This window comes from Aythya ferina (assembly GCF_964211825.1).
Source record: "Aythya ferina genome assembly, chromosome: 10".
In the NCBI taxonomy this organism is placed as follows: domain Eukaryota; kingdom Metazoa; phylum Chordata; class Aves; order Anseriformes; family Anatidae; genus Aythya; species Aythya ferina.
Window position 1 is genome coordinate 20103380 of NC_140306.1, and position 22447 is coordinate 20125826.

The 22447-nt window shown below is 39.1% G+C and overlaps 1 protein-coding gene across 19 annotated transcripts in view; it reads left to right on the forward strand.

Moving 5' to 3' along the window:
- The first annotated feature begins 2753 nt into the window (after positions 1-2753).
- CACNA1D (calcium voltage-gated channel subunit alpha1 D) overlaps positions 2754-22447 on the forward strand; it is a 195597-nt gene continuing 175903 nt past the window's right edge. For all 19 annotated transcript variants that reach the window (XM_084530611.1, XM_084530604.1, XM_084530603.1 and 16 more), the window contains exons 1-3: positions 2754-2884; positions 4721-5039; positions 7496-7601. In XM_084530611.1, coding sequence (XP_084386737.1) covers positions 2842-2884; positions 4721-5039; positions 7496-7601 — 468 coding nt within the window. In that variant the 5' untranslated portion in view covers positions 2754-2841. The remainder of the gene's footprint in view (positions 2885-4720; positions 5040-7495; positions 7602-22447) is intronic.

Genomic DNA, 22447 nt, shown 5'->3' on the forward strand with positions numbered 1-22447 from the left:
GATGCTTCTTTGGTTACCTGTTTCTGTTACAGAGAACAAGTCCCTGAAAAGCAATGAATGTTACCAAGAGGAAAATGATAATAAGTGAGTGGCAACTCTGCAACAAATAAATGGTAATAGTGACCATACTAATTTCCCATCCTGTTCCTTAACATATAAAGAAAATACACTGACAATGGCATAGCGCTGAGCGTATGACAGATGAGGACATTCATCCTTATTTTTTCTCTGAATATGGGTTGTTTTCATTCAAAATCTCATCACTTATTATGGTAGCTGGTACACATTCTAAAGCATGAACATAAAGCCAGCAGTTTCATTCAGGAATGAGTAACTAATATCTAAGTGACATAAAAGTGAAGCAATGTTAGTGAAGTAATTAGACACTAGTTTGTAGAAGAGGGCAAAGAGCTGTTTAGATAATTAATGGCTTCAGTGATTAGCACTTTTGTGACTAAACAGTATCAGTATTCTTGAATACTTTCTTGAAACTCTCTGAAAGGACTTGCATTTCTTTTTTTAAACTGTAATTTTGATTTTGGAAATATAGTTGATAATTTGATTTGAAAAAAAAAAAAAAAAAAAAAGCCAGATAGCTTTGAAATAAGCAGAAATACATGCATATGGTTTTGGACCAACTAGGAAACAGTGTTTCTTCATTTCACTGGAAGGCTCACAAAGTTTATTTTTGGGGAGTATTTGGCAGCTTCCACTACATAGTGCTATGCACCATCACAAGGACTGGGGATTAGAAAAGCAGCACTGGCAAGGCCAAAATCCAGGAGTTTCATGGACTTCTGCAAGGGAAACAGCCTTTTTCTTTAGGATGTTTTTTGCTTATGTTAGATCCAGGCCTTATTAGTTATGAATTTGTTAATAGCATCTCAGTGCTGAGCTTCATAAGCCTTATTCAAAAAAAAAAAAAAAAAAAAAAAAAAAAGAGTGAGATACCTGAATCTATACTTATAAAAGTACTAAGCAACTAAGCAGGTTGGGCACCTCACTTCCTGTAAGTGATTTAGGTGCCTGCTTCCAGTGCTTCAGCCTTCAGTTAGGTACTTTTGAAGATTCACCAAGCATCTTTGCCACCTAAATACCTGACTGTCAAGACCAAACATTGCCCTGACTTTTATGGATCGTTAAGGCAGTAACCCAGGTACACAGACTGCTAAGTTTTCATCAGGAAACACGTGCTCTAATGATAGGAGCCTCTCAACTGGCAGTGGTACCTTCCTGGCTAAACCAACCTTCTGAGCAGCAGGTTGGCCGATGAGTCAGATCAGAAGGTCAGAAAAAGGGAAGTCCTCGGACAGAGGCTGAGAAGTGGCAGGGAGGTGGAAGATTTCTTCTTGTTGGAGGACTTGTCTGTGGGTACTCCTGAATAAATTTTAGTATTTTTTTTTTTTTTTAAATTTTAACTCACAAAGATAACACCAAGTGGGATAGACTCCACCAAGCAGAACTTCTTATAAAACTGGAGGATGCCTGCAATGCCAAGGTTTTATTGCTCTTCTTCTAATGCTGGTGTGTAGTTGTTGTTTCTTATTAATTAGATGAAACTAATTGTGGATGAAGGATATCTAGAAGAGAGGATAGGGACATAGATAAAGCAGTAGAAGAAAAAGGGCTAGTGCTCGTTTTGCTGAAATGTTTTCTTAACAGAAAACCCATTTGCCAAAGGTTCAAAGCCACTGTGATGATGGCTTGGAAAAAAAAAATAAATTGAAATACACTTGACAAATCAGAAAGAATTTATTGCAGAGAAGTACAAGTTTAGCTTTCCAGTATTAATTTAGTTTTGAGTGTGTATAGTTCTTAGTTGTTTCGTTAATTACTTTTCCCAGTGGCTGCAGTCCCTTCCTTCAGTAACTGAGGGCAGCTGCCGCCGTTGGCACGACTTCTCTCCTTCCTACCACACCTCCGGCTGCTCCAGTCCTGCGCACCGGCACGCAGGGCTTCTGCGCTTCGAGACCAATAAAACAAAAACGAAATCACAGGCTTCGGCTTTTTGTAGTGAAAGCTGACGCCGAAAACGAAATATTTTCAAAAAGATTTGTTGGAAGTATCCAGGTAACGATCTGAAAAGGTCGGGGTCGGCTGGGAGACGCTTCAACAGGTTGACCAGCCCGAGCGGAGCTGAGGGGCGGTGCGGGGACACGGAGGGGGCGACACCGCTGTGCTGGGCCGTCCCGGGAGGCTCCCCCGGCACCTGCCGCCCGGCCGGGGGCCGAGATGGCGCCGGGGCTCCTGAGGGGCCGCGGCGCCTGAGGTAGGGCTGAGGGGCGGGGAGCAGGCGAGGCGGGATCGCGGCCGGCTCGAGGCGGCGGCGGCGGCTCCGTTCGCCCTGCCGGAGCTCCGGGAGATTAAGGAGCAGCTCCGCGGCCCCGCCCGGCCCGGCCCGGCCCAGGGAGCAGCAGGTGGCGGCAGCGGCAGCAGCGAGGGAGTTAACGGCGTGGCGGCGGCGGGAGGGCGCTGAGGAGGAGCGGCACCGGGAGGAGGGGGACCGGGGAGCGGGCGGCAGCGGCAGGAGGGGGACTGAGGAGCTGGCGGCGGCAGCAGCCGGGTTGCTAGGGATGGAGAGATCCCGTGTCACCCGGATGTGAGTGTCATGTTGGCCCAAACTCGGAGGGATTTGGCAGCGGCAAAGCAGCGGCGGCAGCAGCAGCAGGAGGAGGAAAAGCCCCTCGCGCGTCGCTAGTCACTACCATGGGGGTCGGGTAGCGGGACCGCAGGGGCAGCGCACACCTGGCTCGGGGTGGGTGGGGGGCGTCTCGGCCCTTTTTTTTTTTTTTTTTTTTTTTTCTTTCTTTTTCCTCTCATACGCTGGAGAAAGTGAGAATAATGCACCACCACCAGCAGCAGCCGCCGGAGCAGCACCCAGAAGGTAAGAGCCAGCAAGGGCAGCGGCAGCAGAATGCCCGGGGCTGAGGGGAGGGGGGGCAGCGGGGGAGGATTTGTGAGGGATTTGGGAGACGGGGATTAGGGAGGGAGAGGAGGGGTGAGGATGGGGCAGGTTTGGGGTGGGGAGAGGACCGGGAGACGGGGGGGAGGGGGCAGGGGGCGAAGACGGGAGGGATCGGGGTGCCGTCGGGGCTGGGGGGGATGCGGCTGTTGGGGGCTCCGGCACATCCCCCGCAGCTGGGTGTAAGGTTTAATTTACTACCCCGGGGTAGTAATGTGGAGGTGGCAAGGATGCAGCGGGACACGAAAGAACCCGAGGGATGGCTGCGCGGATCGGGGAGTTGTTTGCGCCGAGCCACGTTTCGTAGCATCCCGGGAGGCAGGCGGGGGGAGATGTCTGTGCCGTTGCTTTTTTTTTTTTTTTTTTTAAAAAAAAAAAAAAAAAAAGAAAAGAAAAGGACTCCAGTGAAAAACGCCGCGATGGACACCGCCGCCCCCGAGGAGCCGCGCTGCCTTCGGGCAGCCCCAGGTGCGGGCGGGCAGCTCTGCCCCGCTGCCGCCGGCTGAGCTCCGGCCGGGAGCCATCTTAGCGCGCCCCCCGCGGCCGCCCCTCGCGCAGGCAGCGGCCGAGGCCGAGGCCGAGGCCGAGCCTGGGACCGGCGGCGTGTGAGGGGCTGAGGCAGCCCCGGTCTGCGCTGCCCCCGCCGGGGAGGCGGCGGGAGGTGACCGGAGGGCTGGGCTGGCGAGCCCCGAGGCTCCGCTGCTCGGCGAGCGGCGGTCGCTGGGGAGGTGTTTTCCCCTCCTGCCCGGGTAGCTGGATGCGTGTCGCTGCCGTTCCGCCCGTCAGCCCCGGTTCCCTGCGCGGATGCTGTGCCGTTCTTCCATTTTTTCCCCACCCAGGCATCTTCAAGTTTTGGGTTTGACTTAGGAGCGTCTCCTTCCTACAGGTGCATGTAGGAGGAGGCTCTGCTGCTCTAGTCAGGGAGCTTGCGAGGAAAGAGCTGTGCGAGGAGGTGTTGTTTTGCCTGCTTTGCTGTCATCCGGGATAAAAAAAGGCCTTAAAATATTATTTGGAAGGTGCGATTTATTTTGTGACACCTTGTGAAAAAGCAGAAATAAAATAAAATTCCTTTACAGTAGTTTGACGGGTGTAATTTCTGGCGTGCAAGATAGCAGAGCTTTATGAACCTATTTACCACCAGACAATATTATGTTTTCCTGTGTGGGAGGCATTTTTCTTTGAGAATACAGAACAGTGCGAAATTTAACTTGCTTACAGGACTTCTGGGGTTTTATGTTTTGGGGGAAGAGGTGTACACTTGGTTGTTCTCGATTGAAAAATGTGCAAGGATTTTAAATGACTACTCCTTCGATCAGGATGAGGTGAGGAAATAGTAAATGCTGAGGCACCACAGCCCAATCGGTCATTAGGAGGAGGTGTGTTTTACTGCATTATCGTGCTGACAGAAGAGCTGCCATCCAGTTCGTGAAGGAAAAAAAAAAGGAAGAATTAAAATGTCAAGTGTTGGTGTAGCACTTGCCTTGACACTTAGGTTAAACTTGAAATAAATGCTGGTTCCTGAGACCTTTTGGCTACTGTTGAATCACATATATACACTCATACCTGTATATTCAATCATGTATGTATGTACGCATACATACATACACATGTGCATATACTTATGCTCTATAGTATACATAATATAAGCATCACACCAGCAAGAGGTCTTAAAATAATCTTTTAATCAAAAACACTGTGACACATTCTAGCATAAAAAGTTATAAACAAGTACTTTTTTTTTTTCCGTTTCTCTCACAGAGGCGAACTATGCAAGTAGCACCAGAATTCCTCTCCCTGGTGACGGACCAACTACTCAGTCAAACAGTTCAGCACCATCCAAGCAAACTGTTCTGTCTTGGCAAGCTGCAATTGATGCTGCTAGACAAGCAAAGGCTGCCCAAAATATGAGTACCACCACAACCCAGCCTGTAGGATCTCTGTCCCAAAGAAAACGTCAGCAATATGCCAAGAGCAAAAAACAGGGTAATACGTCTAATAGTCGGCCACCCCGTGCCCTTTTCTGTTTATCCCTCAACAATCCAATACGAAGAGCCTGCATTAGTCTAGTAGAATGGAAGTATCCTTTGATGCAGTTTTATTTTACCATCTGTTCCTTGAGTTTTCCAGATAGATCAGAGGAATTGTATTGCCATGTCTGATAGTGTCACAGCTAGTGACAGTTAGTTCACTTAACTCTGTGCGGGTAACACTCATTAACGTTAATGGTAGTTAATTTTGTGTAAATTGCTGTTAATGATAGCCTCTTAATCCGTGTCATAATGATGTAGAGTATTGTTTCATTAAAGTAAGTACTTCAAAGACAGGGAAGAGTTCATAGTGGTTCGTTTTTTCTTAGGGGGAGAGGGGAACACATTCTGAACTTAACTTTTGGCATTTGCAAGCTTATGTTATGTTCCATCAAATCTCAATATTGAATTCATTGCTCTTCCAAATAAGGCTGAATAGACAGGAATACATCTAGTGGTTTTAATTGGGAGATGACCTTTGACCTAAGATGTCAAACCTGTATCTTCTATATAGTGATGAGGTGTTAGGGCCAATGTATGTAGATGTAGAATGAATGTAGAAGTTATTTCAAAATGATGTTTTCCAATTGCTAAATGCAAGGAAGGCTTTTAGCTAAAATACAGATTCACTGTAATTACATATGAATGACTGAACATTTACAACATACATGTATGTCTGCCACCAAACATTTGGAAGCTCATCCAGCTGTAGATTCAGGATCAGGTATACTGGCATGTGTTCATGATTTGAGTGCTTGGAAGAATTGCTTTATCTTCAGGTCAGTGGTTCTGATTTGGAAGAATGTGGATTTCCTTGGAAGAACAAAGAGCATGTAGATTTGGTATATTTTTTAATTCTCAAGAAAAAGTTTGAAATAGAGAATGAAGCTTTGTTGAAGTACAAGGATAAAAACACATGCCTGTTAGTTGTGGCAATATCCCTGTAGCAGGAGAGAGCTATTTACGAGAGTAGACTAACAAAGTAAAATTCATTTTGTTATTTTAAGCAGCACACCCAACCGCTTTCAGTAGGAAATATTTCTCATTTATAGGGCTTTTTTTTTTTTTCCCAATTCTTTGAACTTAATTAAAGATAATGAAACAGATTCCACTTTCATTTACACTGGTAGAAGTCCAACTAATTTCAGTAAATTGGCATCTCCTTGGCTAAGGTCAGTGAAATGAAATTACTATGGGTCTAGAGTGGAATAACTCGGGGCAGAATTTGTCCTGCTAGCACTGTATCATAAAACAAGCTTGTCAGTCTTGCACTGATATTGTCCATTTCAGTCTGGAGAACACTGCTTGTTGAGATGTGTATTCTAACTTTATTTTGTAATGACTGTTGATGTTGATGGGCTTTTGTGAAGGTAAACTCAGACCTTGAGTTTACAAACTGAGATGTCAACAAACGAAATTTACAAGATCTTAAAGGGCATATGAGCTTAATAGTTTTTTTCATCGTAAAAAGTCTATTCTAAATTGAAAAAATTGTTTTTGAGGAAACAAAATTATATGCAGTGCTCTTTGCTCAATCTTTTATGGAAATTTTATGGACATATATGAGGAAGCTGTGCACTGAAATGGGGGGGGAAAAAGTCAAGTCCCAAATACTTTGTTTACAAACTTCCAAAAGTAGTTTTATCTGAGTACCCCCATATTTTTAATTAGAAGAAGATAATTAAATATTATTCAGTGAAAGGCAAATTGATGATAAGCTGGAGAATAAACTTCATAAGGCTGAATTTTAAGAAATACCTTTCTTTTCCTGGAGGAAAAATATCTCCAGATTTCAACTGTATTCATCTAGACATGTTGTTAAAAGTGTAGCTGTAGTTCCTGCCATCCCATGTGAAAGCCTAAAGCCTCCCAGTATGTATGGCTGCCAAGCCAGCAATGACATTCTCTTAGCCAGTCTACTCGCCTAAACTTTCATTGGTTCTGGCCAAAGCAAAACTGTTCAGGTGTTCAGCTGTCCAAGACATGAAAGGGGCTCAGAGTTTTCTGTGTGCATTACACAACATTCCAGCTCTCTACAGGAGAACAGTTGTGATTTGTTGGGAATCATTCTCATCTTACTATGAACTAGATACCAAATGATTTTCTTCCTTTGGATAAACACATTTCTGTTAGTTAATGAGACTTAATGTTAGCATATGAAGACAAAATAGCTCCATAAATATTCCTTATCTAGCATGTTAACCTGCATATTGATTTAAGAGTATGTAATTAAATTAATCTGTAGAACTTAATAAAAAGCGCTCTGTGGCAGCAACAGTAAGTCTTCTCCCCTTTGCAGAAAAGAGCAGCACATTGAAACATCAGTGTGATGGAAAATAATTTGGTGTAGTGATATAGTTGGAGGTGATTGAGTGTTTGTCACAGTTATCAGTCAAAAGATTGCCTGAGACCTAAGACCTGTTTGAGTGTTAGAACTGAAAAAAGAGCTAGGCTTGAAAGTTAGTAGGCACTTAGAATTCATGGATTCCTTAACAGGATTTTCCAGACCATTTGACATATTTATACTACTGTCTATTTTTGCCAATTGTGTGGCCTTAGCTGTTTACATCCCATTCCCAGAAGATGATTCTAATTCAACTAATCATAATTTGGTAAGTACTCTTGTATTTTTATTTTATAATGATGTTCTTTTATCTTGATGGTCAAGATTAGTTGCTAGTGTTTGAGACCGTATTAAGTGTAACAATTTCAGTCAAAAAACTGGTATGCAGTGATACTTTGGAATAAAATATATCCAGAATGTGGAATTGTTTTATTTTTATTTTTAATGTGTTCCCTTATGTCATATGTTTAAAACCAGATATTTTTCAGCAGTAAAATTATTTGGAAGAGAATGTAAATTAATGTTATACTGTGCGTGTATAGAGGTATGGTATTAAAAACCTTGATTTAAATTTCTGTTGTTTTAGACATGCCTTTTTCAGTCCTTCTGAAGTTTTACTGTCTTTCCTAGTATGCTTATCTAATCTATTTTCAATTTTTAATGGTGTTATTTAGCTGTATATATTATTAGATGAGAAGAGAATGGTGGGAAACTTTACAGCAATACATTTTGAACTTGTAAGAATAGCAATGTGAATTTTAAAAGCAGTTACTTCTAAGTGTTTTTTAAAGAGGATGATATTGCTGTACTTTGTAGAGCTGTATTTCTTCCATTAAAAATAGTATACCTGTGTTGTACTTGAAAATATTATGTAAAATATTTTCCTTTTAGTTGCTATTTTATTAATACTTTGGGAGGCTATCACTCTTAAAGGTGATTTGAATTTACATTAGAGTAGTTCCATCGTTTACATTAAAAGATATTTTGAAATAGTAATTAGACCTCAGCAAACCTTTGAGTTTTCAAAGTCTATGGGACTTACTTTTTTTGAGCGGTGGTTGGGAGGGTGTCTTCAGAACAAAAATTGGATGCCAGATCAGTAAGTAGGTAATTTTGGACTATGGATGGAAAATTTAGGCTGATACTAGGCTTTCTATTTTTAGAGATGTTTGTGCATTGTGTGGTGTGTAAGATTAATTACTTTCGGGGGGGGTGGAGGGGTGGGAAGGGGGGAACCAACCACATTCGATTCATATGATCTGTTTAATATATTTTTGTTCATCAAGATTAAGCATCTATGGATGACAAAAAAAACATGCTAGCGAAAGGCAGAATAATTCAGGTCAATGTAAAGAATTATTTATGCAGCTGTGTATCTAGCCAGCCAACAGTCTTATCTCTCTTCATTTTCTCCCCTCTGTGAGAAATTGAGGGCACAGATCTCAATAGCTGCCAATCCAACAAGAGATTTGGTAATAACAACTTTCAAAAAGCATTACATGAAAAAGGTAATATAATTACTTGTGTTAGAGGCTAATCATTTTGAAATAAATGTTTTTAGCATTAGTTTTGTTAGGCTGGTATCTGACCTAATTCTGCAATGTGTTAGCATTTAGAAAGCAATGTACGTTTTTGTCCCTGATGTTATTTTAACTAATGTGAACAGGTTGGTCTAAGCAAAAATACATTACCTTTTTATTTTTTTGTTATTTTTATTGTTATTTTATTTTTTAATAAGAGTTCCCTATCTATTTTAGGAAAAGAGGTCTTGAAGACCTCTAAGTGTACATATGGTTTAGAATTTGGCCATTTAAATTTGCCTTTTGTTAATTTTGAGTAATTCCACTAGGCTTGCTCAAGTACTGCCATGTGCTGGGGCAGACTTGAGCCAGAAAAGGGAATGTACTGACACATCCTGTCTACCTGATGTAATAAATTACTCTGGCAGAAGCAGTGTTGTCTTTCCTTATGACTAGGGTTATACATCATGAAATGCACTAACCATTGATCTGTGTCCTTGTATCTTTCTCAGGTATTTTGCTGACATTTTTCTCAACTAGTGTAGCCCAACTTCCTTTGTTAAGCCGGTACTTTGGATTCAAGTATGATGTGAAGCGCTATCGTATAAGATAACTTAGAAATCTTCAAGCTTAATTGGGAACCAGTTTGAGCATGTTTCCTGATGTGTGTGGATCAGAAATGTGGAGTTATATTCTGAATGGACTGTGCTTGGCCACTTACTGGTGTGACAGTTCTGTGTTCTGTGGGAAAATGTATCCAGAAAGCAGTCAGAAACACTTTGATGTGTTTCTTCTGTGTTCTGGGAGAGGCAGGAGAAAGAGATCTTCTATTCCTTGAATGGAGCAGTTCTGTCATTATGGTCTGTTGTGCACAGAGTACTATACAGACTAATGAGCTTCCAAGAGTTATTGAGCTTGGTCCCTTATTCTACTTAAGTGAGTAAGCACTGACCAATTGACATTTTCACAAGTTGGTACAGTTCTTCTGCAAGTAGTTTGGAGAAACTATTATTGATCCGGGAAAGTTTTTCTTTTGCTGCAGCAGGAGGATAGGGCCAGTATACTCTGGGCTGAATCCTCATAAGCCCACTATTTCATTCGGAGTTAGATGTAGTTTTTTTTGATCTGCCTTGAAGTTTCAGGTGATCTGAACTTTTCATGTTTGATTCAGCTCTTCTTTTGGCAGTGTCTCTTGTCTGCACTTGATAAGAAGCTGTTTCTGTCAGGATGAATTTCCTGTATATTTCTTCTATTTCTGCCTTTTCTGCTTTTTTTTTTTTTTTTTTTTTTTTTTCCCTCATCTGTTTTATTTATTTTCATGTCTTTTGTCTTCAACTTCCCGCTTATTTCTGTTTCTCATTATCTTTTGTCTCTGCCCTCTGTCTTCCTTCTGTCTTTACTCTTCCACTTGGCCTCTTCTGCAGCATGCTTTGCTCTATCTCACTCTCCTACCTCATTTTTTTCTTGTATCATCCTGCTGTACCATGTTCTGTTCTCTCAGACTGTCTTGTGCTTTGCCTCCTACTTACTTGGGTAGGAGGCAATCTAACCCATGGGTTAGATTAGCACCATATTTTACTCTGCAGTATGCAGGCAGACTGGCAGAGCACAGGTAGGGATTTCTCCTGTGATCAAGACATTGAGACATCTTTGGTTATTATTATTTTTTTTGAAGTGTGAACAATAAGGCGTCCATGCTGAGTCTATGAAAAATAGAGCACTGAAGTTTGAGTTGTTTGCATCTCTTGTGTCTAGACTCCAAGAGTTTTCACTGGTGAGACTGTTCTACTTGAAGAGATTCAAGGCTCCCATTTTGAGGGACTTGCATATATTGCAGCAAATTGGCAAGTGCGAAGTCACATACACAAGGGGCTAACGGGAGTCTATGAGGTCCCCATGAGGGACCCTAACGAGAACTGAAGACTCTATGCCCCTGATAACAGGTTCTTCAGCCTTGTTTCTGATTATGGTTGTCAGTGGGGAACTCTCTTGAAAGGTGAAGTTCTGCATTAAAAGGTCTCCCCAGCCTGTGCTTACAGGGCTGGTGAGCTGATGGCCCACAACACCTCCTTTTCTTTCTCCAAACTTTTCAAGGCAGCTGGGACCAGGAGAGCCTTAGTGGGGGGACCCTGCTATGGAAAGCTACTGTTTGTATTCTGTCTTTCAGGCAAACATTTCCCCTGTAAGTAGATTTAGGTGAATCTTTCAGTGACCTCCAACAGGAAAGCCTGTGTTGTCCCTGCACTGTTACTTGTGCCTTCAATCTAGGTCACAGCAGGAGAGTGCTCTGAGAAGAACCAGTGAACTCCTGACATAAGGTGTCAGGCTTCCTATCCTTATCTCATTAGCAACCCCATGACTCATTCAGTCCTCAGGCCACATGACTGACTAATCCATCCATTGACAAGGTTTTGGGATTCTACCTTGCACCTAGTTATCCTCTACTTGTAGTTTATCTGACAATATTTGTGTAGAATGTCGTTGGTTTTAAACACACAGTAAATAATAAATTGTTTAATTAACAAATATTCTGTGATGTATTTTAGAAAGATTTCTACTTGTATTTATTTGCTGTGTTTTTCAGCTGAGGGAGCTTTGGGGCTTGGGTCTCTTTTTCTGTACCTCGATTACGCTGGTATCTCATTTAAAAAAACAACTCGAAGTAACTGTTGTAGCAGCCTGACTTATTTTGCTCAAAATAAGTAATAAAGCTGTTGTGTTTTTAGCTGAGACTGCACATTGGCAAGTAACCTTTGTACAGCTGCAATAATTCCTTGCTGGATGACGCTTTGGCAAGGGGATCATTTAAAAATGCTCCACTCAGCCCTATCTTCACATTTCAATTTTCTTCTATTACTGCCAGCCCAAGCTTCCGATAGTACGCATTAATAAATAGTTATGGATTATTTTGACTTGTTATCAGTGCAGATCCTAGTTTTTTGAACTTTTCTTTTGCTTTGTAATGGACATCCCTGCAAAGTAAAATGAAAAATTCTACATTGGTAGAATTTTGCACCCACTTTGTCCTGCAGTCACTTCTTAGGCTCTGCACTGTGCTAGTAGCATCCAACAGTGAGGTCTTCCTCATTCTTGGTAAAGAGTTGCTATATGTCAAGTCCATTTTTAATGGTAAATGAAGAAAGCTTTTACTTCATTCTCTGGCTCAGGAAAAGGGACATTTCTGGAAGAAGGATGTGAGCAAGATGACTGGCAATTTCCAGCTGGTGGAAGGGTCACCTGGGTCTGTAGCAGTTTGTCAATAACAGACTAGTCTCTGCTACCCTTTTATTTTTGCAATTTTTGCAAGCCCCGATACAGCTGAGGATCTGGCTACTTCAACACAGATTAAAAAAAAAGTCTATTCAGTTTGCAAGGGTAGGAAAAGGAGCTCCACAATTTAGTTTTAAAGGTTTTAGTTAAAGACATTGGAAAAAAAATTATATATATATATATATATATTTAAATACAGGAGATAACCATCAAATTATCCAAACCAGAAGGTCCCCCAAAAGATGTACTTAATCATTCCCATTTGAAATAAAGTGTTTGTTTTTTTTTTTCCATGTTCAAAGTTGCAAGCTTGTTCCTGTGGGGAATTCCTGCTAAGGGCTTGTCTTCTTAAAAAGATTTGCTGGTAGTGGTTTACTGGCAAAATGCCTAGGGAGATGAGCATACACCAGAAAGTTCTTTTTCTATTATAGCCTAAAGTCAGTCTCCCAGACAGAATAGTACCGCACTGGTAGATGATGGTTTTGTTAGTTTAATTGTTCTGGGAAGAGCTGTGAGGTTTTATTGCCTTTCCCTTTGCCCTTACCCCATGCATGATAAAGGTGTGCCTGCAAAACTTTCAAGTGTCTGGTCCTAATAAATATAAATGTGCGTCCTTCCAAATCTACCAGCTAGTCTTATTATATACTGTAACAGTTGAACTGTTGGTGGGGAAGTAGTTAGGTCTGACACTAATATTGTTGTCATTAAAGTTTAAAAGTAAACATATAAGATGAATGGGAGAAGTTTGTACTTATGCAAACTACTGGAATAGTGAGAATACAAGATGACTTTTAAATGCTCTGAAAAAAATACAAACACACCGAGGTTATAAAAACAGTAATTAAGATGGTTTAAATAGACAGTAAACTAATTTACTACAATTACTAGTATGTGAATTTAACACAATTATAATCCATAGTTTTATTCATTGACAATAGTTTTTACAGTAAAGGAAACCCTGAAAATTATGATTCTGGAAAGTACTCAGTGAATGAACATGTAGAGAACCTTTACATGTTGCTAGGTACCAGTGCCATGCCAAAAGTAGATAGTCAAAATATTATTTAGATTTGCTTTACAGAAGCTGTTTTAAAAACTCCAGAGTTCTAAACTTAACAGAATCATGTTATGTGCTGAGACCTGTTTTTGTGTGTTTTTTTTTTTTTTTTTTTTTTTTTGTGTGTGTGTGTGTGTGTGTGTCTCTGTCTGTCTTGAAATCTGACAGAGTTTGGTTCCATGGCTTTTAGAAGCATTGGTCACGACCTGTTTGCTTGCTTCATTTCAGCAGAAATGGAGAAGTTCTGAGTGGCTTTGAAAAGCCAGTCCCTGGTTGCTTCAAAAGACACATGCATCTTAGTTAAGATAAACTATAATGTATTTTCTAATCTGGTGAGGTTTAATTACAAACTATTTTCTGGGTTGGTTAATTGAATATGTGATTTGCTTTATCATTCATTTTGCATGAGTTCATATTTGCTTATTCTGCTGTCAGGCACCAAAACCTTTCACTTCTGGTGGACCATCTAAAAGGACAGGGACATAAAGAAAGGTTAAGTGAATTTACTGAGATAGTGGGAGAATATTACTTAGGATGGATTTGCTTTTCAGTGCTAGTCTTTTTTTTTTTTTTGGTTACTGTGCAATACTCTGCAATAAAATCTACATTTAATGGATTACAATTAAAATACCCTCCCTCACCCCTGCCTTTCAATGAAGATTGAGAGGATGCCCTTAGTAATTGCTGGTATAAAATTCACTTGGTAGTGCTGATTTAGCAACTTGATGTTGATGTTGTTTCTTATTTTTTTTTTAGACTTCCATTCCTGAAGAACGCCTTGATTAAACAGTGCGATTCTTCTCAGAAATCTTGGTACTTGCTTTTAGCATTTAAAGCTAAGCTTTAAATAAAGAAGTGAGATTTATGTTCAAAACTTAACTATGAAAATTATGTTTTCAATGAAATCAACACAGCTGGACAGGATGCATCATTTACATATTCAAGGTTAGTAGGGAGTGTAAGATAGTGGTTGATAATACAAAACTGAAATGATGAGCAGATTGAGCAGACTGACTTGTTTGCATGGATATACTTACAGAGTCCTGAAATAGTATTTTTTTTTCTTAGTTACTATTAAAAGGTATTTGATAATATTAAAAAAATATTAAAAATATATAAATATATACATTTTTACTTTTGCATGACTAAAAATTCAAGCAGTGTTTAACTCCTCAGTTACTGTTGCCTGTTGTCAGTGTGGTCTCTATTCATGTGGGTAGAGAGCTGCTTGCAATTTTGAAGGCTTATGTTATAATAACATCATCATCAAAGATCTGAACCTTGATATTTGTTAATGTGGTAAACAACGTATAATACAGTGTTGGACAGTATAGTGGATAGGATGATGCTAGACAAGGAGCTTGCAGAAGACCAGAATTGATTCTTTCTATAGTTATTGCGTATTTTGTAAGGGACTAACATTTTATATCTTAATTGAGGACAGCAGTTCAGCTCACAAAGTCATTTGACCAATTGTTTTAGATATGCCTTTCTCACGTGATGCAAAGCTAAGTATTACCCATTTAAGTATATTGTACTGAGATATCCTTTCGGGTTTCAGTGAATTTTTGCAGAAGACCAAGTGATGCAAAAGTGCACAGAGTCAGTTGAATTTGTAAATTTGTATGGCATAATGACAAGAAAGCTGTTTCCAATATAAGAATATAAATCGTTAATCGTTACACTTGTCTGTATTGGCTGACAGTGACTACAGTTGCTTTCCAGTGGTGTAGCAGCCTCCAGCAACATTGCATCTTATGCCACTCAGCTAATCAGAAAAATGCAGTCCTTCCTAGGAACTGAGTGGCGAACACCCCGAAGCTCTATTATGTTTATCAGAGTTTTGCTAGTGCAGTTTTCTGCATGGATTTATTAGGGTCCCATTCCTTTTTTTTTTTTTTTTTTTTTTTTTTTCCCTCCATCCAGAGCCCTTTAAAACACATACAGATGGAGTGTGGCAAAAGTAAGTTATTCCTCCTAATTTGGTATTGAAATAGCTGTATGCTTAGCTTCATCCCAAGAAGACCCAACAGTTGCAAATTCAGGTAGCTTCTCTTCAATAATTTCTTTCTTTGGTATAGCAAAGGAAAAAGCTGAGAGGAAAAAAAAAAAAAAAACCTACAAAATTATTTCTATCTTGTTCTGGTCTTTAAGATGAGGATGCTATCTCTTGATGCCACTGACCGAAGAAAAAATAAATGGAAAAATCAGTATTGAAATACAATATTTAACTTACTAGAGACTTCCAGATATAGTTATTAAATTATGCTTACTACAGTTTGTATTCTGATCTACTGCTAGAGCAAAGATGAATATTTCAAGATAAGAAGTGTGTGTGACTGGCCTGATTTAGCCCAACAGAGCAAGTTTTGTCTTCTGACTTTAGAACTACCTCAGCTTCCATCACTCTTGAAGTGCAATACAGAACAGAAAGCTCCTGTATGTTCTGGTACTGAGTTGAATTGTACTTGAAATTTTTCAGATATTGTCTTAATGATAATGAAACAGTAACAAACTTAAAAGAAATGCCCTAAAATGTAGTTTCTGCAGAGGCCATGCTATTTTACTGGTTGCCCATTCTATTTTGTTTGTGTTGTCTTGGATGTGTTGGTGTAAGCCCGTCTTAAGACCAGACATGCCTGCCATCTGTATGCTTAATACAATAAGAAGACTGAAACTCACTGGAGGCTTTGCGAGCTTAACACTCCCACAGTTAATGCAGATTGAACACAGGTAGACTGAGCACACACCGACCTTGTCTGTCAGCACTTGTGAGGTATTTGAGGACTTTGTCGTCTCTAGTAGTAAAATACTGCTAGCTGCTTCTCACATCCAGTTTCCTTAAGCACTGTATGGCTATGAGAATGTTATTAAGGGTGAAAAATATGTGGATCACAAACTGTGATGTAGCAAAGGCTGATCTCACAAGATCTTCCTGTTAAAAAAGACCCCCCCCCCCCCAAACAAAACAAAACAAAACAAACACAAAAAACCTCTTGCAGTAATATGCTATATGTGTATACCTCTTTAAGCCCTAAAACTATGCTGGTTGAGGAAAGATGATGGTTTGGAGCCATAATGGAGAGGGCAAGAAAAAAGGGGGGTAAGGCAGTAGCCAAAAAATTCAGCAGTGAACACTTTTTTTGGAGCTTGCTCCCAACTTCTTGTGTGTTCTTTGATGGGCTATTTATGTTGTTAGTATTTTACTTTTCTACCTATAAACCTTTTTCTGCTATAAAAGGGCATCAAAAGAAAGAGTAAGATTGAGGCTATAAAATGTTCAGATATGGTGACAGGGTTTGTATAATCGCTAGAATGTGGTCTGAGGTGTTCTCTTAAAACAGTTTGTTACTTTTTCTTTAATTGGAGATTACTTAGCTAACAGTGGTGAACATGAGAAACTCGGCATTAATTTTGTTGTCAGAGGCTATATTTCAAGGTTGAACGTAGAAATTTTGGCAGTGAATTTTGGTGAAGAGAAAGTGATTGGTAGTGGCAATACAGGAACAGAAGGAACCGCCGCTGTTCCCATAGTGATACAGCAAAAGCAGTGACATTTAGGTAAATAGCAGTAGGAAAGGAAATTCGGGGGAGTTAATGTTAGATGTCTCAGAGGATACAGCAAGCTTCCATGTGTTTTGTGTGTATCTAAAAACGCTAATGTTAGTCTCCTGTTTGGTATATTAGTAACACAAGCACCCCTCAGGGTTTGGTGGGAAGTTCGGTGACTTCCTTGAACAGGTGATCTGTGAATAAACCCAGGCAGTATCCCACTCAGCAGGAACTGCACAGAGCAGAAGAAAGCATGATATATGGAGTATTCACAAACATGGTTGTATGAACTATCCAGCCGGTGGGATGGTGCCACAGGAGGTGTTTTTAGCATGGTCATGTGACATGCAGATGGCAAATCTATTTTTAGAAACACTTGCAGAAATATTGCTGTTGATCTAAATATTAGATACCTATTGTGCCCAAATAATTATTTTAAATATTTATATGGAAGCTCAAACCCGGGACCTAAGTATTCATTTTCATTCAGTGAGTGTTAGAGCTGAGGTATTGGGTGGGGTTGTATGTACCCCTTTATTGGGCAGTGCAAATTCTGCAATCATGTGAGGACTTCTGCTTGAGGATCAAGCAAATTAAAAGGAAGCAAGTTTCTTTTTTTTGAATAGTTACTAGGGCATTAAGTGCAGGATTGGAAATTAACGCCAGATAAAAGGTGTAGGTGAAATAAGATTCAAGACATTTTTTTAATGGAAACTTTCAGGAAAGTTAGCTCATTAGCTAAAACTTGGATTAGAGAAATTGTCATCTGAAGCACACATTTTTAAAATTTTTTTAATTTTTTTTGTCATCTGAACCCACTTATTGAGTGGGTTTCTTGTCCCCTTTTCCATGTTTGTGAATGAGGGTGTTTCAGAAGGTATCAAGAGAAGTAACAACTGCAAAGGCTAATGGGGAGAAAACCAACTTAAAGAGCAACTGCACAAAGACAGTGCATTTTAATCTTGCACCTTGCTTTAATAAATGATCTGAATTTGTTCTTTGAACAAATATATGGCTATGTTAGATTGCTTTGAATGTGCTTTGTTCAGTTCCAGTGAAAACAGGGTGAAGCTTTACAGGTGATTTGGAGGCCTTGATGCTAGCATGTGTTCAGTGAATAGAAACTTCCATTGAAGGGTTAAGTAATGTGAATCATAAACACACTAGAATTGTCTTTTTCTTGCCTTTGAACAAGTGTAGAGGAAACAAAATACAGGTGTTTTAGTAGATAACCTTCAGGCAAATGAAACACTACAACTGAGTTAGTTATAGATTTCTGGGCTGAGGATGCTGGAAGTATTTGAAGAGATGGTTTAAAGTTCTGTGCTTGAGGGCTTCTGTCCTGTAGCTATTTTTTATTGTTTAAGAAGTGATAATCTTTTCAACTGTCAAGGATGTGTCAATAGCCTTCATATAACATTATCAATATAAATGTATTTTCTAAGGAATAGAGCGAAACATCAGAAAAGATGCATTATTTTGTAGCTACACTGCTTTGTGGAAGTATGAAAATATGAATTCTGCCTATGAAGTAGGTATATTTAAGTCAAGATGGTGATGTTGAGAAATGGTGAACTGTGTCAGCCTCCTGTAGCAATAGCTGGAGCAGCATGCTTTCTGGATAGCAAGATTCTGTTTTCGGGAATGTTAGTTGAAATTCTGTACTCCAGCACTTTGTGTTAAAAGATAAATAGTGATGTTATCTTTCTCTTTGATATGCAACTGTGAAATACTACTGAAACCATAAAATATCTCTGAATTTGCTTTTGCAGAAGTACAAGATACTTAACATTATTACTCAAAGATTTCATCTGTAATAAAGAATTAATGTTACTTTTAGTTCATTACTTAGAATTGGCATCTTCATAGTGCAGATTTTTTTGTTATTTTTTAAAATTTTGTTTATAAGTCAGGGAAAAGAAAAGTTTACCCAAGTGCATGCCAGAAGATATAACTGAAGATATAAGAAGATATAAGCTGGACTGGGCTCCACATTGGTGACTTTTTTTTTTTTCTTCATGATAACAATGTAACTTTTATCTTGGCAAGTAGTGGAAGCTCATCTATTCTTCCGTGAGCTGAAGAGAATTTTGGGAAGGATATGAACTGATGAGTAACCTCGTCAGGTATCAATGACCTTAAAAATTTGTGTTTCTTCATTATTGGCTGCATACTCATAGCCTGCATAATTGTAGGGTATAGTGCTGATGCTTGCTCTTCACTAAATTATTGAAGGCCATGTAGAATCAAGACACTTGAGTTTTCTTGGCCAGGGGCACGTGTGTACTTGTGTTTATCTAGAGGAGGCATTTCCTTAACGGGCAAGCACCATTCAGTGCCCTGGGTGATCCAACACAGGGTCACACTCAGTATGCAAGGTGAGCCTGAAACATTAGCTTCATATTATAATACTTTTTGAGGATGTGAAGGGAAAACAGGGAATTCTCAGGATATAAGAGCCTAAGTTATCCTGTCCTTTCTCCTCTAAACATATAGCAGTACACTAATTAGTTCTATAATACCCCCTTCACAGTAGCTGAAATTCTTTCAACTTGGGAAACTGTATATTTTCTAGTGGTCATATGGAGTTCTCTATAGAGAATGAAAAACTACCGAAAATAGGTTTTTCTCAGTCGTCTTTCATAGATCTAATAAGTACACAGACTACTACAGGGCTGATGCCAATGAACAAGTGATTATTGCCTTAATACAAAATACTAAAGGCTATGCTCCCAAGAAGGTCGAAGAATTCATTCACCTTTGCAGGCGTATAGAGAAGTACATGTTAGAGCAAAATTATGTAAAAGAGAGAGAGGCAAAACTTGAGCTGATGAGTTTTTAAGAAGTATTAAGGCTTCAAAACAGTATATACTGTCAGTAACTATGTTATGTTTGTAAAAATGTTGAGGAATAATTCTATAATTTGTAAATTAGGTATTACGTGCATATTGAGCTTTACCAAAGTAGCTAGAATCAAGAATGTTTTATATATATATATATTTTTTTTTTTTTCCTAGTAGGTTTTTTCATCCCATACTAAGATTTTTTTAATAAATGGTGAGATTTCAATAATGAAAAATAACATTTCAAAATACATCAAAATTGGTGAATAGTTTCCCTTTATTTCAGCAGTATCTGGATGATGCTGTATTTGCCACTAATGTATGTGATGTTTTGATGATTACTCAAGAACTTGGTGTTATATCTATGCAAATGTACTATACCTAAGGAAAAAAATGACATTTTAGTTTATATGTGCTAGCTGTGATTTTGCATAGGAGGTAACCCACAGTCTAATGTGTGCTATGTGGTTTGTGGTAACGTTCATTGCTGGGAATAACTGAAAGAAAAATCAAAGATGTACTTAGAAATTCTTTGTTTGGAGGGCTAATCTGCTGTCCTAATTGTGCATAGTGACTGCAGAGACCTTTTCAGCTTGGACAGACACAGATCTTCCAAAGGGCAGAATCAAGCACTCAGTTTTCTTTTTATATCAAAATACTGCATGTATGTATCTGCCTAAAATAGACCAACATGTTTGTACTGAGCTATTGACTTCTAGTCTACATAAGTTTTTTTATGTAAATGCAGAAAGTATTCATGTCTCTAAAAAGGACTCACAGGTTATTTTTATCAATAATTTAACCACTGTGATTAGTTGAGGAAGTTAAATGTCAAGATTTTACTTTCTATGTGGATGTGCCAGAAAATGAACTTGGTATTGCTGGAAACAACAGTGTTTCAGCAAGATTTTACCTTAGTGGAGGATCAGCGCCTTACAGCAGCTGTACTGGGTTACAGTTAAGCCCCAAAACTTAGCTCTGACACTGACTAATAGGGGATGTTTAGGGAATGAAATTAATACATAGTACTGCATCCAGCACTCCTCATCTTCAGAAATTCCTGAGACAAGTAAGGTTTCTGTATGTAATGGTTTTAAATGAGATTGTACGCATCACTGTTAATAGCTCAACAATTTCCAGCTATGTTTTTTTAGAAGTTTTTGAGAGGAAAATTATCTAGTCATGATGTTTTCATTCTTACTCATTTGGTCTGATTTTTTTTTTCTAACTATTTCAGTTGAGACTGAAATTTTTCTGATAAGTAACCCATAAGCTTCCATTTTGAAGCAGTCTCCTCCTAACCTGCATTTTTAAAATACTTTTTCTATTGCTTGTTTAACAAGCTTTTTTTCATTCTCCATGTCACTGTGGTAGATACTTCTATTAATAGGAGAGTTGCTTTTCTATACTGCCACTACTCCGCTGCCCCAGTGTCTGGTTTTCTGTATTTCTGAGATCTTGTACTATATATTATTTCTTTGGTAATGAAAGGGGGAATTAAGAAAAAAAAAATCATCTTGATAAAGTAACAGCTTTATATCTGCTTCTTCTATATCACAAGTAAACAGAATATCCACATGGAATTTACAATATTTAGGGCTTTGTCAGCTATGCCTTTCAGCAGATTTCACAATGTCACAAGTTTCTCATTTTAAATGTATCATTTCACTGTAATACTACTATTGCTCAGTAACTTTATTTGCAGAAGGTAAAAACAGTAATTCCTGGACAAATGCTAATAATGACTTTACATCAGATGATCTCTAGATATTTAAATACTGTTTGTGCATATTGTTGCTAATCATACTGCATTACATACACCTACATGTAGTAATGGTTCAGAACACAGTTCCTGACTATAGGCCATTCTTGCAGTATTTCCCATGAAAGTATATTATAGTAGTATGGAATGCCTTTCTAGCTTGCTTGTTAGTAAAGAGAAACATATTCCATATCTTACCATCATAAATTTATTCATGTTTGCTGGTCTTTTTGTAAAGAAGGCCATTAGTCATGAAGTAAGCTACAGAATATTAAAACACTTGTCTGTGAATCAAAATGTTATACAATTTAACAACTATTTCTTCCTTTATTTTCTTGTCCCAAGACTTCAGTCTAATTTGGTATCTTTGGTAACTTACTGATCAGTGCATAGTTCTCCTCTCTTGAATAAAAGCAATGATCTATTTTGAGGTTGCCAAACTAACATATGCATACAAACAGCCAACAGCATATTCTTGGTATTAAAAGATACTGAAAGAAGCTGGTGATTCCAGCTGAAAGAAGGAGGAGGATTGAAACTGGTCAACAATAGCTAACAGCTTTTAAAAGAAAAATCAAGTGTTCTGTTGGTTTCAACATCACCTGATAAGTGATAAATTAGTCAGCATAAGAGTATCTAAGGGAAGATGAGACACTGTAGAGAAACAATAGAAAACAGTTAAGTTAGAATTGAATTGTGCCTCAGTGTTTGTTTTTGTCTAGTTTAGAAATCTCTTCCCTCTTTTCTTCCTAAAAATAGTCTTCTAGAAGTCCTGAAGGGCAGTACTCCAAGCCTGAATGACAAGCTTGTCTTTCAGCCGGATAATGGCCATCCCATCACTTCCTTGCTTTCCAGTGGGACTGACCAAAGCCTTTGTCTGAGAACAAGATTGATACAACCTTCTTAATTATGCATAGAAAGAGCTGCGCGATTATATTCAGACAAGCTTTTCATGACTGATGATGCTAAATTCTCTATTAGGGGCACTGCTTGGGAAGAAGGCATGAGCAAGATGCTTCTGGGGAGCAGCCTTCATTAGGTTCTTCTTTTGGTCTCTGGACCAAACCTTTGTTTTCAACATTGCAGTGGTTCTAAGCTGAGGCAGGCTAA